At 40.4% G+C, this 19,240-nt stretch overlaps 2 protein-coding genes across 4 annotated transcripts in view; one reads left to right on the plus strand and one right to left on the minus strand.

The window, feature by feature from the left end:
- LOC114054203 (tripartite motif-containing protein 55-like) overlaps nucleotides 1-16,066 on the plus strand; it is a 77,591-nt gene extending 61,525 nt beyond the window's left edge. For all 3 annotated transcript variants that reach the window (XM_027877369.1, XM_027877368.1, XM_027877367.1), the window contains one exon: nucleotides 15,742-16,066. In XM_027877369.1, the coding sequence (XP_027733170.1) occupies nucleotides 15,742-15,867 (126 nt within the window). In that variant the 3' untranslated portion in view covers nucleotides 15,868-16,066. The remainder of the gene's footprint in view (nucleotides 1-15,741) is intronic.
- A 2,241-nt stretch (nucleotides 16,067-18,307) lies between these two features.
- Nucleotides 18,308-18,904, minus strand: LOC114053680 (corticoliberin-like). The gene has a single exon (XM_027876796.1). The coding sequence runs from the start codon at nucleotides 18,902-18,904 to the stop codon at nucleotides 18,308-18,310; it is 597 nt and encodes a 198-aa protein (XP_027732597.1).
- Nucleotides 18,905-19,240: the final 336 nt, after the last annotated feature.

A 19,240-nucleotide genomic window follows, 5' to 3' on the forward strand; every position in this document is an offset into this window, starting at 1 on the left:
ATGAATATTTGTTGGTTGGTTGATTGATTGATAGGTTGCCAGTCACTGGGAATTAGGTGCTGGGCACAAAGACAAAACTGAACAGTCACTGAAACTCACCTTCTAGCCAAGGAAATGACATGTACGCTTATACACACATATGGCAGCTAGGTGGTGCAGTGAATAGAGTGCTGGGTCTAGAGTCAGGAAGACCTGAGTGCAAATTTGGCTTCAGACTCTTACTACCTGTGTGACCTTGGACAAGTCACTCCACCTCTTGTTTGCCTTAGTTTTCTCAAGTACAAAGTGGGGATAATAATAGCACCTACCTCCTAGGGTTGTTGTGGGGATTAAATGAGATAATAATTGTATAGTACTTAGCATAGTGCCTGGCATATAGTAAGTGCACTATCTATGTTACTTATTAGTATCATTGCTATAAATAGATAAAAATAGAGAGTAAGCACAAGACAAATCTTGTTATTTCTACCTCTGTGACATCTCAGTCCTTTTCCCTCCACTTCCACATTTGCTACTGTACATAATTCAGGCCCTCATCACCTGTACCCCTGCCTCAAGTCTCTTTTCTCTATAATCCATCCTTTGAGGGATGACAGACTGGCTCCCCTCAAGTGCAGATCTGACCATGTCACTCTTCTGCCAGTGGTTGCTGACCTAGTACCTGTAAGATCAGTCAAATGATACCATCTCTGTTTTGGCATTTAAAGCCCTTCGACCCTGGCTGCCTCCTATTTTTCATTCTTATTGCATTGCTGCTGTTACCACTCCTGCTGGTCCAGCCTCACCCGATGGTATTCCATGTGTCTTTGCACAGGCAGCCCTTTCAGCATGGAAGGCAATTCTTTGTTGCTTCCTTCTCTCAGAATCCCTGGTTTCCTTCGAGGTTCAGTTTAAGCGCCTTCTGCTGCCTGAGGATCTTCCTAATGCCCCCAGCTGCCAGTGTCTTTCCCTTAAAATCACCTTGTACCTACTTAACATGTATCTCATATACACCTCGATGTGTGCGTGTTATCTCCCCTGGAAAGATTCTAATCTCTTTAGAAGCAGGAACTGTTTTTGCTTTTGTCTGTATATCTCTAATACCTAGCATAGTACCTGCTGCATACCATGCACTTAGTAACTGTTGATTGGTTGATTGAAGGCCATTCGGCAGTAGGTTGCGATCAATAGCTAGAGGAATCAGGAAAGGCTTCATTTAGGAGGTGATTCTTGAAATGAACTTGAAGAAGGTTAGGGATTCTAAGAAGCAGAGGGCAGGAGTCTCTGCAGAGACAGGCATGGGGCTGGGGGGAGTGGACCTGGGCAAAGGCTTTGGAACAGGAGATAGACTGTCAAGTGAGGGGCAACAAGTAGGCCAATTTGGTTGGACCATATGATACTTGAAGGGGAGTAACGTAATAAGTGTGGCCTGGTGCCAAGTATTGGAGGGTCCAAACTGAGCAATCTGTATTGGATCCCAGAGAACACTGGGAGCCACAGAAGCTTATTGAGCAGAGGTGTGACATGATGAGAATTTTTATTTAGATTATCACTTTAGCAGCTGAGTGGAGGCCTGGAGAGGGGAGAATCTTGAAGCAGGTAGGCGAAGTAGGAGGCTACTGCAATAATCTAAGCAGAGGTGATGAGGGCTTCCACTCATAGCTAATGTTTATACAATACTTGATGTTTGCCAAGTGCTTTATGTATTGTCTCAATTGATCCTACACCAAATAGGTGAGGTAGGTGCTATTATTATCCATATTTTCAGATGGGAAAGTAGAAGTTAAGCGGGTTACCCATAATCATTCAGATAATTGGTATCTAAAGGAGGCTTTAAACTTAGGTTTTCCTGACTACAGGTCCATCAACTCTACCTACACCACCTAGCTTGAGTGTAGAGAAAGAAATGGATGTCACAGGTGTCATGGGGGTGTAGTTGATAATAATTGTCAGCCATTTGGATTCAGGGGGTGAGGGAGAGTCAAGTTTGGGAGGATAACATTTAGGTTGAAAACCTAGATGAGTGACAGGATGGTTAGCAACCTCCAAAGAAATAAAGACAATTAGGAAATGAAGAGGATTTGGGGGCAGGAGGGAAGTGAGATAATGAGTTCAATTTTTAGTAGCTGTGGATGAGGCTTTGAGTCAGGGATAGGGGGCATCTACTATCTAAGGACCAATCTAGCTAAAATTGGAGAAGCTTGTTATCAAATTGTTGGTCAACCAGTTAGTTCCTACTCTATATCAGGTATCTGGGATACAAAAGCAGAAATGAAAAATTCCATGTTCTCAAGGTGCTTACATTCTGTAAGTGGAGACAACATGCACATATATTACTATATGCAAAATAATTTAAAATAGTTACAGAATAATGGAGGATTCCAAACCTGGCACCAGGAAGATCTGAGTTCAAATGCAGCCTTAGATACGTACTAGCTGTGTGACCCTGGGCAAGTTACTTAACCTCTGTTTGCCCAAGTTTCCTCATGTGCAAAATGGGATTAATAATAGCAATTACCTCCCAGAATTGTTGTAAGGATAAAATGAAATAATACTCGTCAAGCATTTTGCAAAACCCTAAAGTGATACATGGGCAACTAGGTGGTGCAGTGGATAGAGTACTGGGCCTGGAATCAGGAAGACTTATCTTCTGAGTTTGAACTTGGCCTCAGTCACTTAGTAGCTGTGTGACCCTGGGCAAGTCACATAATCCTGTTTGCTTCAGTTTCCTCATGTGTAAAATGAGCTGGAGAAGGAAATTACCAAGAAAACCCCAAATGGGGACACGGAGAGTCAGACATAACTGAGGAATTACTCAACAACAACAACAACAACAACAACAACAAAGTGCTATAGAGTTACTAGCTGTTATTATTACTAACAACAATGATAAAATAAATGGTAATTTTGAACTGGAGGCATTAGCAAAAAAGGGAGGAAACAGGAAAGCCCTCATGCAGAAGGGGATTTGAATGGAATGAGGAATTCCAAGAGTTGGAGGAGATGGAGGAGCACGTTCTGGACATAGGGGACAGCCTGTTCAATGGCACCAAAGTAGGGAGATGGGTTGTCATGTCTGTGCAGCAGCCACGAAGTCAGTCTGGTAGGACGGGAAAGTATATGAACTGAGATTAAAATATAACGAGACAGCAAAGGTTGAAGCTAGGTTGTGAAGGGCTTTGAATGTCAAGCAGAGGGGTTTGTGTTTGATCCTGGAGGTAACGGGGAACACGTGGGGTTCACTGAGCAAACTAGGCCACCATGAGAAGAGTGTTTCTTGGCCAAAGCACTCCATCAAGACCAACTATTGAAGCATGTAGGGGTTGGGACCTGCATTTGTGGATGATCCCCAGATGGAATATTTTTGAAAATTAAATAATAGATTAATACACTAATCCTCCTAGATGACACAGTTGTGTTTTATTAGAGGCCTTCAGTGCCTTTATCTAAGGAGTAAAGCTGGACCTGGGATTTCATTGGTAAAGGGAATTCCTGGGTGAGGCGATTTTCTCTTGTTGTTGTTATTGTTTGTCCTTCATTCTTGAGGACCATGATTATCAGGGAGGTGTGACCCAGGATCACATAGTTATTATGTGTCAGAGGTGGGATTTCAACTGAGGTTTTTCTGGCTTCAACATCAGTTTTCTTAATCTAAATAAGTGACTAATGGCAGCATTTCAGCTACAATGTCAGTATAAATCTAACCTGACTTCTTGCAGTCTGTGATTTACTTGTGTGAGTACAGCATGGCTCATTTCCAGGCTCATCTTGGAGACAGAATGTCAGTGTTGATGCTAGGTGAGCCATCAGGTCAGTTAAGCTCCTTCCTACTTCCACCCAGAGCCAATGATAGATAAGATAAAGGGAATGCGCTGAAGTCCTCCATGGGACCACCAAACAACTAACCAGTATTTCACATGTTCTAGCACAATCTTCTGTGATAGGAATATTTTAACTGACATAAGAATATTTTAGGAAAAGATTAGGAATATTTTAATTGATACAAGATGCTTAAGTTAGATACTGGAAATGGAATCTCAAGTGTGATTTGATCACTGCCACACCACAATTTCATAATCACAAGTGGGTCAGGCTATTGTCATTCCAAGGGTCTAAAGCTTTATTTATTAAAAATTTTATTTAAAAAATTTTATTTAAAAATTATTTAAAAAATAAACCACCACTAATTCATAGGATCATAGATTTAGATTTGGGAGGGGCTTTGGACATCATCTAGTCTAATCCCTTCACTGTATAGATGAAAAACTGAATCCCAAAAAGGCTAATTGACTTGTCTGAGGTTTTGAACACAGGACCTCTGACTTCAAATTCACCATTATTTCTAATGCACTCCACTACATGTTGATGTCCATTTAATATGATGCCTTCTTGTTGAATGCCAGTCTGTCTTACTTCAAGGATTCCTGATTTCAACAGTGTGGGTGCATTCTATCACAAGCTTAATAGGATGCTTCCTAAATGACTGTAGCTAAAAGGTTCATCCCTGGGTGGTAAATCATGGGGTGATGAACCTCTAGCCTTAGCATATCAGGTCCTCAAATGACACCAGGCCTGGACATGAAACCTTTCTAGTTAATAGTCTCTTTCAGCGCATCTTTCTTCTGCTGGTCTAGCCTTTGACAGCCTGGAGTCACCTCCGTACCATGATGAAGAGTCATTGAAGGGTGTCAGTAGAGGGTTGGTCTTTTTGGTCTGGCTAAATGGCAATAATAAGAGCTAACATCTAATGCTTATTATTATTTAATTGATTAATTGTGCCTTAAGGTTTGGGAAGCACTTTATATAAATTATCCTTGTTCTAATCAGCCTACATCTAAAGTATTGTGTTCACTGTCAGAAAACACAGGTTTAGGAAGAACATTGATTGGCTGGAGTGTCCAGAGGAGGGTAATCAGGATGATAAAGGGCCGTAAGTCAATTTCATATGAGAATCAGTTGAAGGACCCTGGGATGCTTAGCCTGGAGGATAGATGACTCAGGAAGGACAAGATACTGTGGGTGTCAAGTATTTAGTGGACCATCATGTGAAATAAGGGCAGCTAGGTGGTACAATGGAGAGAGTGTCAGGCCTGGTCAGGAAGACTGATTTCAATTCTAGTCATAGACACTTACCAGCTGTGTGACCCTGGGCAAGTTATTTAACCCTGTTTGCCTCAGTTTCCTTATCTATAAAATGAACTCGAGAAGTAAATGACAAACCACTCCAGTATCTTTGAAAAGAAAACCCCAAATTGGGTCACAAAGAGTTGGACACAACAGAAAAATGGCTGAACAACAACAACAAATATGCACGAAAAGTGGCCCAGAGTGGCAGCCCTGGAAATTGAGGATGTAGCCTTCCCTAGATGCCTCTGCCTTCAAGAAAGTGGACTGACTACCACATTCAGTCCCGTCTATTCAGTGGATCATTTAGGGCTGACTGCCTTGTAGGGAAAAAAGCCAGGGCTTGTGCTAGGATGAAGGATTAAAGGAACCTTCGTTCTCCACTCCCCCCAAAAAAGATACTGAAAATGTCAACTATATCACCAAATCTAAAACATTGTTATGTTATCTCCTTGGGTATAATTTCCTTCCTAGTTTGCATTTTTGAAAGGAGGATGTGTTTGAAGGGAAAATCTTTTTCTAGGATTCTCCCTATCAAAAGGGGAAAATATCCTCTCAATGTGGGCAGTTCTTATGATATTAAACTGAGAAACTTTTCCTTGAAAGCTTCTAGACAATTGAAGGCAATCTGCTGTTGTGGTTATGGCAGCACCGTCTCAAAGAATTCAGAGTCAGACCACCTCTAATCCAAGTACAGGCATTTATTGAGGATTGAAGCCCCTCTGAAGCAAGCTAGGTTCTAAGAGGAACCAGCAACTTAGTAAGACAAGACCGGCAATTTTATACTGTAACGATGCTTATTACACAACAGAAATTATGAATATTAAAAAGGCAAGAAGGGTTTATTATGGGTAAATTAGATAATGGGGATGAGGCCCTTCTCTGGTTCTGTGGTCATGCTGCTTTCTGATTGGCTAGCTATTGTGGTCCTATCTGGTCAAGATGGCTAGTTAGGTATCATGGTCCTGTCTTGTGCTAAATGGATGATGTGATTGTAGTTGAGTACAAGAACACACCTGTTCAAACATGAGAATTGGATCTGGGGGCAGTAGCTAGCTAGGGGCAGTGGCTATATTGGGTCTGGGGGCCTGTGGTGTGTTTGAAGCTAGATTTGTGTGGTTAAATCAAGACATGCCTGCTGTTCAGTGGGGCCCAAAAGGAAGTTAGAATATTGGGGCTGGGGGCAGCTTTATTAGGATTTCATCGTTGCTATGCCATTTTCCTGTACTCCATAATGAAGTCATATATCGAGAACCTAGTATAGGCAAGAATATAGGTAACAGAGATGGAACAAGGCACAGTACCTACCCTCAAGGAGTTTACAATCCAATTAAGGGCATTAGGCACATCTAGAAATTTATAATACATGGCAGATTGTAAGAATAAAAAATGAAAGGTTTAAATAAAATTCCATGGGAAATCTGAGGAGGAAGAAAACACTGTTAGTTGGTGTTAAGGGGTAGGGAATAAGGTAATTCTTTAAGGAAGGGAATAAGTGTTTCCTTAGCATCAACTATGTGCCAGGCACTGTACTAAGTGCTTTTTTCCTTAGAAAAATTTTCTCATTTTGATCTCACAGCCTTGTGAGATAGGTGTTGTTATTATCCCAATTTTACAGTTGAGGAAACTGAGGCAATTTGCCAAGAATCACACAGTTAATAATTGTCTGAGGCCTGATTTGAATTCAGGGCTTCCTGACTCTTGCCATAGCACTCTATCCACTGTGCCTCCCAGATGCCTGGGAGGAAAGGCTTTCGTTGAGAGGAGATTAACTGTGGGCGTGACATAAACACAAGCAGGAAGGTTAGAGAGTTTAAGATGAACATGGAGGCAGGTGAATAGCCTAGTTTAACCAGAATGTAGAGTTTGTGAAAGGGAGTAGTGAGAGAAGGCTAGAAAGGCAAGTCAGAGACAGGTGGTAGAGGGGTTTTATCCGTTATTTGGGAAGTATTAGGGGAGCTACTGCAGATTTTTAAATAGAGCAACAGAATCAGAATAACGTGCATTGAAGATTATGTGGACAGCAGTCACATAAAGGATAGATTAGAGAGGAAACAACCTGGATACTGGAAGACCATTAAGGAGGTTATTACAAAGGTCTGGGCAAGACCCAAACTAGTAAGTGTAATCCTCTACCCTGGAGGAGATGCACGGAAAAATAAGGCATGGTCCCTGCCATCAAGGAGATTACAGTTATGATTTAGTAAAGGATGCAAGTTGTTGTTCAGTTGTTTTCAGTGTCTGACTCATCGTGACCCCATTTGGGGTTTTCTTGGCAAAGATACTAGAAGGGTTTGCCGTTTCCTTTTCCAGCTCATTTCACAAATGAGGAAACTGAGGCAACCAGAGTTAAGTGACTTGCCCAGAGTCACACTGCTAGTCTGTGGCAGGATTTGAACTCAGGAAGAAATGAGTCTTCCTGACCCCAGGCCCAGCACTCTGTGCACTATGGCGCCACCTAGCTGCCCAAAGGAGGTAAAAAGAACACAAATAACAACATAAACTAAAGCAAGGTAAGGGCTGAGGAAAGAACAAAGTACTTGGAGAATTCCTAGGAAGGAAAGGTCCTTTCTGACCAAAGAATCAGGAAAGGCTTCATGGAAAGGATAGTGTTGGAGCTGGGTCCTAAAAGCTGAGTAGGATTTACTGCTGATCACTTAAAATTATTCAATAGGTGTCTACCAGGAACTCCTTTTTCTTTTTTCTTTTCTTTTTTTTTTTTAACCACTGCTGCTTTCCTAGATCCTCTTTTGATCCACACACGTATAACCTCATCCCAAAGCCAATTAGTATGGGACTCTCTCTTTGTTGGTGAAAGTGAAGGTCCTGCTCTACGTGAGGATGGGGCAGAGTTGGCAAGAGGCTAGAGCTCTGCTTCTCAGCCGGTCCGCTTTTGGGATTCTCCAAGTGAGAGTTCCCTTTGAATCCCTCCCTAACGTCTCCCCACCCAGGACTCTTCAGACACAGTACTTTTTTGGGGACTCATCAAGTTTGGAGTCTTGTTGAAGTGTGGAATTGTTTTGGGTGCTCCTGGCTTCTGACTTCAAGAGAGAAGATGGAAGAGGCCAACTCCACTTCAGGATGCTGAAGGAAAAGACTCTGGGAAGACATGAGGGAGATGGCAGTCTCTATCATGTCCCTATATCCAGCTTGTTACTCTAGAGACTTTGGGGAGTTTTCCCTTGGGTGAGATCTGGGACACTTTCTTGATTGAGTTGATTTGCTTCCAATGAAAGAGCTCCTTCACTCTATGTATTCTCCTGTGTATACCTTCTCTGATTTCTGTTTTGCTATGATCTGGATAAATGACTCTCTTTGCTATTTGCTATATGTGTTCATTGTGGAACTGGTATTAGGTGGGAAAGGAGTCAAGCCTTGGCATAAAGCTTGGAGTGCCCCTTCCCTCCAGAAATGACAAGTAGATCAAAAGTTAGATGGAACTCAATCATATCCCCTAGATGAATAATATTTAAGAGAACATATAGATATACTTCTAGCCCAGTTAACCCCACTCTCTGAGGAGAGCAGAGAGTGGACTATGGCCTCAACCTCCTGCTTCCTCTCCTAGCAGGAATGAAAATCTCCCTTGCAGAAGGATATGGGGAGAGGAGGCTAGACATGTCTATTTTGCTTCCCTTCCAGCCACACACAAGAACAATCCTTGCAATATGTGGGCCTGTCTACACATGTTGGGCCCACTACTACCACACTTATTTGCAACATTTGAGTTTTGCCTCCTTCCCAAAGCTTGTACCTTATTCCAACTGGGAAATGAAATTTAATATACTACCAGAAGAAACCTTTGGATTTAAGTTCTGAGCTTCAAGTTTTTGTTTTCTGTTTAATTTCTAAAGAGTCAATGAATCTGTAGAGATTGCAGCTGCAAAGAAGAGTAAAAGTGAATAAATTGGTCTCAAGTCACAGGCAACAGTCTAAAGAAAGTTTTGCAATATTTGTGTCCAGTAACATGGAAAGCATGGGGGCTACCCAAGAACCCAGTACAGGGTGATGACTGTGCCGGACTTAATGCTCTTGCTTTCACTGGATAAAAAGCTGTTTCATTCATCACTTTTCCCATTATCTTACTCTTTATACCCAATCTCAGTTAAGTCCATGTAATATTATATGTGTTTTACTGAAATAGCAAGGCTCATTTGCAATGTAAAAATTACCTCTATGAACAAGGAGACTTCCAGAAAGCAGCAGAGACAGGAGGCAATAGGGAAAAGAGGAGTGAAACCGGGTTGAAAAGGGGGGATAGATAATTGATACCTGAAAAGGAGAAAGAGTTGCTTGAAAGGAGTCTTTTTTCAAATAACTTGAACTGTATTAGATTTTGGGATCCCTTGTGCCTAGTACAATTTTTAGCACACAGTAACTGCTTAACAAATAGTTGTTATCAACAAAACTTCACTACTGGAAATAACAAATGATTTATCTTCAAAACTCAAAGTTTCATTTTGCATGTTGCCCAGAGTCCATTTGAAAATATTTTTAGATTAGGAAATTCGTGTCAGAATATGTGTGTTCATATTTGTCTCTTGCTCTTGATTGAACTATTTCTATTTAGTCTTTTTTTGGTGAGGCAATTGGGGTTAAGTGACTTGCCCAGGGTCACACAGCTAGTAAGTATCCAGTGTCTGAGACTGGAATTGAACTCAGGTCCTCCTGACTCCAAGGCCAGAGCTCTATCCACTGTGCCACCTAGCTGCCCCTTTCTATTTAGTCTTTCAAAGGGACTTCAGGTGTTTTAGCTTTGGGTTTTGGGTTACAGAGTAGGAGTTGAGTATAAGCTCCTTGAGGGCAGAGACTGTCTCATTTTTGCATTTGCATCCATGACACTGAGCACAGTACCTGGCACATAGTAGGTATTTACCAAATGCTTGTTGATTGATTGAAACACTTGGAAATGGCATGGCATTGTAGTGAGTGACTAAATGCTAAGTTTAAACTCATATTCTCACAAGATAAACAAGAGAGCTTTGTGATGTACCTATGTGTCCTAGAACACTTGGTGGGAAGTAATGTCAGTGTCCAAACCTTATATGACAGGTGGTTATCTATAAGAGAAGATAAATTACCCATCTCTCTGTTATTGTGTTTTGGACCTTGAGAAAATCACGTGGACAAAGGGAATACACTCTCTTTTCACTGTTTTGTACTGTATTAAAATACATCACATTTATCAATTCACTTAAGGCTTAATGGTGACACATCACAGAATTATGTGGTTACTGTTGAGCACACTAGAATATATATAGTACTTTAAGGCTGACAAAGTGCTTTACATATTATATCATTTGATCCTTACAACAACCCAGTGACATAGGTGTTATTAAATCTGTTTTACAGATGAGGAAATTGAGATTGAGAAAGAGGTTAGTAACTTGCCCAGGACCACCCAATTCACCACTTCATTCACTAAGAATGAAGGCTTTATGCCCCTCTTCCCTTTTCCTTCCATCTTCCCTCCTCTTTTCCTTACACCTTCCCTTCCCCTTTCTTTCCACTACTTTCCTCTTGCCTTTTACTTCTTCTTGCTTTCCTTCCCTGTCTCCCCTTTCTTCCATCCATTCTCCCTTTCTTTCGCCCTCCCCCTTCCCTTCCACTCCTTCCTAACCCAAACTTAGACCAAAGTATAAAATTCAGAAATAACCAATGACTGATACCCACTGTTCATTTTTCCCTTGATTCCCAGACTAAACTCTACAACAATATGCACCCTCAGTAGCAGAAATAATAAACAATCATGTTCCTGAGGTTTGCAATAGGCTCAGCTCCTCAACTTGACAGGATTAGGAAAATCTAAAAGCATTTTGCAAATAGCCAACAAGGAAAAAAGGAAGGAAAAAAGGGCAATTCTTGGTATGTGAGAGATGCACCATAAACACTGAATTTAATTTAAAAAAATAAAACAAAGGCAGAATAAATTTTGGTGATGTTTCAGAAAAACTCTTGTGTCTGACTTGATTTGCAATGTAAAAAGGAAAAAAAGAAGTAATATTTTATGATCTTCCATAAATCAGTATGCCACTGCATCTTGGAGAAAACCTGGATTCTACTGAGAAACAGTACGACCAGGCAAATTACAATGGGAATAGGCTGAGGGGATTGAATCCCTGAGCTATAGAGTCCTTTGTATGGAAGATAAGCAAAACAAATACTATTTTAATAAGTTGTCTTTCTTGCAATGAAGTGTGCCTAAGCAGAAATAACACCCAGCTGAGCCCTGAGTGGTGAAAAGGGGGTCCTGAGGATCTGTTTATTTTGCAACTTAAAAGTATTAAGGCAGAGGAAGGTTTCCCACACATTTTAGTGGAGCCAGTACTTATACTTTTGTTCCTGAGTAGGGTCAAGGAGGCTCTGAGATAGCCTTGTGGACTCAGGGTAAATTTCCAGCCCTTTCACTGTAGGCCCCAGCATGGCCTCTCTGTCACTTACTTCAACTTGCTTCTCCATGGGATAGATTCGTGAGCTTTCTCTCTTCCCAGGTTACTGAAAGAACTAACTAAAAATAATTATCAAGAACTTTAAATGTGTGAAATGATAAATATGAACATTTTAGAGCCAGCTATTAAGGGCTAAGGACATCAAAATGTTAACATGTGAGAAGGGTTTTGGCATGTAGTATAGAGATAATTTTTTTTAACAGTGCTTTCTTCACAAAAACAGTGAAAAGTGATCAAATGTCATATTCTCATTTTGCAGCAAATGGGGAAACTGAGCCTCAGAGAGGAAAGTAACAGACCTAAGGTCACACAGTTAGGGTCAGAGCAAAGACTAGACACCAGGTCTCCTGACTATATGTCTAGTGTTCTTCCCACCTCAGATGTGTCCTGGTTCAGAGAGGTGTCAGCAGCTCGAGGGCAGTAGCTTCCTCCCCTCCCACCCCCAAGACTCTTCCATCCTGGGTTCTCCAAGAGGTTCTTTCCTCCAATAGTCTCACGAAGGTTCTTCCAGAACAACTTCCATAGAAATTCTTTCTAGTCAAGAGCTTCCTGTAAGGAAAAAATGCCACAAATTTGACCTTGTCACAGTGGCAGACAGAATTCAGTATACATTCGGAAAAGACTAGTCGAATTACTATTTCACACCAATCATCTACTTAGATCATTTGGTCCTGCCTATAAGCTTAATGGAGCAGCTAGGTAGCACAGTGGATAGAGCACCAGGCCTGGAGTCAGGAAGATTCATCTTCCTGAGTTCAAATCTGGCCTCAGATACTTACTAGCTGTGTGATCCTGGGCAAGTGATTGAACCCTGATTACCTCAGTTTCCTCAATCTGTAAAATGAGCTGGAGAAGGAAATGATAATCTTTGCCCAGAAAACCCTAAATAGGGTCATGACGAACAGACAAGACACAACAACAAATAAGATGATTGACAGCTCAGTGATTTTGGTAAAGATGTTAAAGTAGAGTAGAGAAATTATGTGAGGTAATAGTAATAAACACATGTTGTAATAGCTAGCATTTTGATAGTACTTTAAGGCTGACAAAGTGCTTTACATATTGTATCATTCGATCCTTACAGCAATCCAGTGAGATAGGTGTTATTATTAAATCTATTTTACAGATGAGGAAATCGAGATTGAGAAAGAAGTTAGTAACTTGCCCAGGACAACCCAATTAGCAATCTCAGAATTTGAACTCAAGACTTGTGTAGTCCAAGTCCAGCATGCTCTCCACTGCACCACCTAGCTTATTCTTAGTACTTTAGGAATAGGGACTGGTTCTGTGATTTCATGGTTATTAGGTGAGGAAATTTCCTCATCCTGATGTAGGCCGGCACCTTTCCTGCAATTTATAGTCTTAGAAAGTTGCCTAGAGAAGAGGTGTCAAACACCCACATCCCCTTTCCCCATAACACTCCCAACCCATTAAAATGTATTTGGGAAATATTTAACAAGATAAATAAAAATACAATAAAACATAGATAACATTACATTTTGAAACTAAGTTAATACGCTGCTTTCAAGGACCCTTCTGCACAGATTAGTGGCCCTGTTTGTATATGAATTTGACACCACTGGCCTAGAGGACTGAGGTTAAGTAAATTACTGAGGGTCACTCAGTCAGTTTGGGTCACAGGTGGGACTTCAGCTTAGGTCTTATAGACTTGGAGATGAATTATCTTTCCACTATATCATGTTGCTTTTCACATATATGTACATATACCTATATATACATATACATACATGCATGCATGCATATACACATCTATACATATCTATATGTATATGTATATGTACCTATGTATGTATGTATGCCATATGTTTTTATACATACACAGATAGAAGCTGTTGAGCACACTTAAGGTATTCTGCTGAACAATCTTAAATATAAAAACATATACGTATGTGTATGTATTTTGTTTTTGTTTAGTCATTTTACAGAGAGTCACCAACTCTCTGTGACCCCATTTGAGGTTTTCTTGGTAAAGAAACATCAGTGGTTTGCCATTTCCTTCTCCAATTTATTTTATAGATGAGGAAATTGAGGCAAGCAAAGTTAGGTGACTTGCTCAGGGTCATATAGCTAGTAAATGTCTGAGGCCAGATTTGAACTCAGAAAGATGAGTCTTCTTGACTCCAGGCCTGGTATTCTATTCACTGCACCACCTAGCTGCCCTAAGACATATGTATATACATACATATTTACATGTGTATGTACATGTGTGTATATGTATGTATACACACACATATATAGATATATTGCTTTAAAGTCACAAATTGTTTAGAAAGAGCATTGAATTTCAGTCCTGCCATTTACTAACTGTGTGACTTTGGGCAAATTGCCTAACTTTCAAGGTTTTCCATTTCTTCATTTGTCAGAAGACGGGGGTTGGGCCAGGTAAACTTTATGGTCCCTTACAACTTGAAGTCTTGTGTATGATCTTATATGCTAAAAAGGTTGAGTAGAAAGAAGTGGTTTGTACTTTACAAACAGGTACTGAATTCATGCGCCTGTCAGAAACAGAAGATTAATTGAACAGTGAGTTCTAAGAAGTAGATCCAGGCATACAAATATATAAAGAAAATCCACAATAACTTGGTAACCTACTTTTTAAGGCCAATGCTCTCCAGTGCTATGCTGACTACTAGGGCCTGAAAGATGTCTGGGGCCTTCCTCACTTGGGATCAATGAACAGCTTTGTTATTAGGAAGACTCTTACTTATTAAATTCTTGAACATGTGGAACTTTCTCTGAGCACCACCCAGAAGTGCTCATTTAGGCTAGAGCATGTAGTGAAGAGCATTCCAAACTCTCCTGTCTCATTCCAGACTATTTTAAGAGAAGGTAATGACCTATCTGCAACAAAAAGGCAATTTGCATGTATGAGTGTTGCAACTTCATGGCTGGGGCTTTGCAGTTGTTGAACGCATGTATTTATTTCCCTCATCGGTTACAATGTCATTCTGGGACAGCTTTAAGCAATCTAGAGTATAATAGTTTAAATTACTGTTTTCCTTCACTGCCTTTTTTTCCTGATTCTCATAGGAAGAATTGGGCTCATTAATAGGCTTTTGAATTTAGGGAGATCATCGATTGTAATATAATGAAAGTTTCTTGTAAAAGTCTCCCATAATATTCAATGATATTTTAAAAACATCTTATAAAAAATAGCAAAACTCCCTTTAAAAATTTTCCATAAAGAGCAGATGAGTGGTGCAATGGATAGTGCACCAGCCCTGGAGTCAGAAGGATCTGAGTTCAAATATGACCTCAGACACTTGACACTTAACTAGCTGTGTGACTCTGGGCAAGTCACTTAACCCCATTGCCTAGCCAAAAGAAAATTTTCAGTAAAAAACCCTAGTTCCCTAGAAAACAACATCGAGTTTGACTATACTTGATTGCTACAAGTGAGCTTTTATTGATCATGAACTTGAAAATAAAACTCTGTGAATGTCAAGTTATTTTTAAATTATGTTGTACTCTTCTGATCCTCGTTGCATTGAGTTTTATTGTTTGGGGGCAAAGGGGAAGGAGAATTCATGCCTTCCATGACTTGTTAAAAACAAACCCTGAAGTTTTGGAAGAGCCAATACCAAAGACATTCTAGTCCCTGGTAGAAACTTCTTGGTTTTAACACCATGGACAGAAGTATGTACTCACCTCCTGCGAAACACTGAAACTTTGGAGTGGTCATCTTTGCTAAGGCTGCTTAATTCTGTTATATTTTCTCAGTTTAAACTCCTACTGTAGATTTCAGTGTGATCTGTAAGAACCCAATGTGATCGGTAAGACCTGTAAAACTGACTCTTCTCTAAAACAAACAAACAAATAGAACAAAGCACCCTGAGCTCCTTTCATAAGGCTCAAGACATTCCCTTCACTGCAAGCAGTGAAGTGCTATGTTACTGCTGAACCTTCTTTGGCTTATAAACACTTTTACTTTCACAGCCCCTATCAGTTGGGCCTATTTTCTGAGTTTCTCATAGCTTTTTGTCCTTTTAATTATGATGCCAACAATTATTGTCACCAGCATTGTTGTTACATTCTATATAATTATTGATGCTATCCTTTTCCCTTGTTCTAAATAACCTTCTTTGTTTAAAAAAAAAAAAAAACTGGCCCAACTCAAATACACCCTGTTTCTCCCTCTTCCTTTGATACAGATTTTCTTCTTTTACAGATCAGGACTGACTCCTCTGCTCCCCAGGGACAAGTGGAAGGTGCTTCAGGGAGCAGTGATGGAGCTGAGAATGAACCAGCCCGCCATATCTTCTCTTTTTCCTGGTTAAACTCTTTGAGTGAATGATGTTCATTCCAGCAGCTACCTCTCTGCCTGCTTGGCTAAGGGACAAACAGAGGCAACAGGTGACCTAGATGAAATGAATATGAAGTACTGAATGAATGGGACCTCTGAATGATTTTTCTGCAAAAAGCTTTGATTCCATGTTAGTTACCTAACACTTAGAGGGGGTGGGGAGAGTACTTTGGGGAACTTGCAGCCACAAGGAGAAAAATGAGATGATCTTGTTAAAATGCTGTATAAGGACATTTTATAAAGGTGTGCATGTATGTGTTTGTAAGTGTGTGTGTGTTTGTTTGTGTGTGTGTGTGTGTAACAAAAACCCTTAGTGGTAAAATGCTAAAAAAAAAAGCAAAACCTGTTGTTTTGTTATGATCATAATAGGTGGTATATACCTTTTTCTTTCTAATGTCATTGGTCAATGAACATGTATTTTGTGTTTAAATTTACAAGTGGTTCATTTAGCAATTTATTTCCAAGAGGCGAACATCATTGACCAAAGCTATGAAGTGTTTAAAAAAAAAACATTAAAAAAAACCACTTTTTTTTTGTAGTGCTAAATACTTCTGCTTCCTTATACTTGCAAAATGTCTGTTGAATTAGGGATGTTTTTTTATAACCCAAATGACTATAGGGTTAAGATATATATCAGGGGCTAGTATACCTCTTTCAGCATTATTCCAGTCTTAGGTTTAGGTATTAAGATAATCTATTCCTTAGGTAAGGGAGACCTTTCAGAAGAAACTGTCTGCTTTCTTACATAACTACTTAGGAATCAAGGTAGTATATTGCATAAATGCTGCATGGATTTAAACATACTTTTCAAGTCACATTTTGTTTGACACACCATAAATGACTCCTTTGGAGAATAGCTGTAATTCCTACTATGTATGAACTACTAAATAAATGTGAATTTTTTAAACTTATAGTCTGACAATGGCTCATTCTTTGCTGTATCCCCTCAGTTTGTTTGATGAAGTCATTAAGCAAATGTATTTACAAGGAAAAGGAGAAGATGCTTCTTCATGTAAACAAAAATTAGCTTTGAACCATTAACAAGTTGATCTTTTTATTGTTGTTGTTACTGTAATTAAATTATGAAATGTACCTATGCAGATTAATTGTGAAACTGAATTCTTTGGAAATATTCTATTTAAGGGATGGAAAGAAGTAGTTTATATACCTGTGAACTAGGATGATTAGACTTGGGATATTTATGAGAATGGAGAATATTTGTGGAGTTTTAGAAGCTAAAGTCCTTACATAAACTATTTCACCCAGAAATAATTTTGACAAGTGCCAATTTACATATTACTTTCTTTAATAGCTTTCAGTGGCAACATGCTGCCAGTTTTCTAGTACTAGGAATAGCTATGGTTTTAGTTAACACCTTAGAAAAAGAGATCACTTTAGGCTAAGAAATCTTGATGAAGCAGAAATGAATACACTTTTTTGTTTTGCTAAATTAAACCATGTTATTTTATAGTGATTCTTGGAGATGTACATCTTTTTATTTCCCTGTCTCTTCATCTCACTCCCCCTACACACTCTCCTTTTTCTCTCTCACCCCCACACAAAACTATCTTAAATATAATAGGTGGTAGGTTTTAAAAGCATTGTCATTATGAACCAGTTTTTCATCTCAGCTGCATTTCATAGAACCATGGATGTCAGAGCTAGAAAGCACCTTCAAAACCTAAGGAAACTGAGGACCGTACACTCATCCTAAGGTCATAATGCTAGGCAGTGGCCTCTGCATCATCGTAGAAGCTGTTATTAAGCCTCTACTAGCATATGTAGTTTGTGTAGAAATGAAAACTCTGGAACACTTTTCTTCTTGTTTTCTTTGTGATAAAGGGAATAGGGTGGGGAGAAAAGGAGAAACTCTTTTCTTCATGTGTAAAAACAAAACAAGAGAAAATGTAGATGAACCCATCATGACCTTTGCAGCTTTTATTAAAAATATAAATATTCAACATTCTTTTACACAACCAAATCGACTGAGGGCTGGAAAGATGTTTTATTATGACAATGTTTACAAGAAAAAAAAATGATTCAGAAGAACTTACATGGTTTCCCCACCCAATTACCCTGAGTCCAGGGAGAAAAGCTCTCTCCTTGACTTTAGAACACAAGCTTAACAAGCTTACTTTCCTCTGCTCCTTCAAAACGTTTCTTCAAAGGTCTACACCTGTGCTAACCACACCACTAGAATAACTTGGAGATGGAAAATAAAATTACAAAGGACAATTTTCTTGTTACTGCACTTAAATACACTTCGTGCATGCTAATTAAGGGATATAGGCTCTCTCAGTGTACATCCTCTATGTGTCAAGCTATATAAAAATAAACAAATGATATCAGAGCAGCACTATGGTACAGAATACTGTATTTTTTTTTTCCTTTTTGTGCTAAATGCAAAATCTCTTTGGCAAAACGGGATGTCTCACTTTCCAATAATCTCCATCAATTTCCTGTTGCTGTGAGCTTGCTGGGCTAACTGTTCGGCCCGGGCCATTTCTAAGACTTCTCGGAGGAGGTGGAAAGTCAGATCCAGGGAGATGGGAGGTTCTTCCGACCGCTTCTCCCTCTCCATCGCCTCCCGCTGCTCGCTGTAGGTACTCTCAGCTCCTCCCTCCCCTAGACCTGCCTGGCTGTCCAGGGAACGCTGTGGGAGTTGCAGGTGCTGGAGCCGCTGGACGGCCCCCCGGAAAAAGTTGGAGACGGAGACCTCAGGGGAGAAGTGGCTACCAGGGTTGATGCCAGGGGAGGAGGGGGAGGATGAGGACAGGGAGGAGAAGGAAGCAGCGGGGCTCTTGTTGAGGTTGCCCAGGCGCAGGAAGTATTCTTCTCCCATGCGGAGCAGGAGAGGCAGGGGCTGCTGCTGATTCGGAGGCGGTGGAGGCGGCTGGAAGAAGTCCAGGGGTTGAGCTGCGGACCCCATGGTCGACGCGGATCCCTTGCTGATGAGAGCTCTGCATTCTTGGCAGGGCAAGAGCGTAACTAGCAGGATCCCGATAGACACAAGAAGCTGGAGCTTCATGGTCGGGGCGCTGATCTGCAACACAAAGGATAAGGGATAGGAGGGAAGAAAGGAACGAAAAGAGAGGGAAAGAAGGAGAGAGGAGAGCGAGGGGGGAAAAAGAAAAAAGGAAAGGCAAGAAAGAAACAGACAAGGTATGAAGTTTAACTGAACTGAGAGAAGGAATTCCATCTCTGTCTCTGTGATTTTCTACACACTTACACATAACACACTAACACAACACAGCACAACTCAGCGCCGTGCCATGCAACAGCCTTAGACAGAAGCTGGGAATGGGCGTCTCTAGGCTTGCTATGGGCGCTGTCCTCGGTACTGAAGCTTTGGTAGCATCAAAGG

This window comes from Vombatus ursinus, unplaced genomic scaffold (genome assembly GCF_900497805.2).
Source record: "Vombatus ursinus unplaced genomic scaffold, bare-nosed wombat genome assembly UNPS02014812.1, whole genome shotgun sequence".
In the NCBI taxonomy this organism is placed as follows: Eukaryota; Metazoa; Chordata; class Mammalia; order Diprotodontia; family Vombatidae; genus Vombatus; species Vombatus ursinus.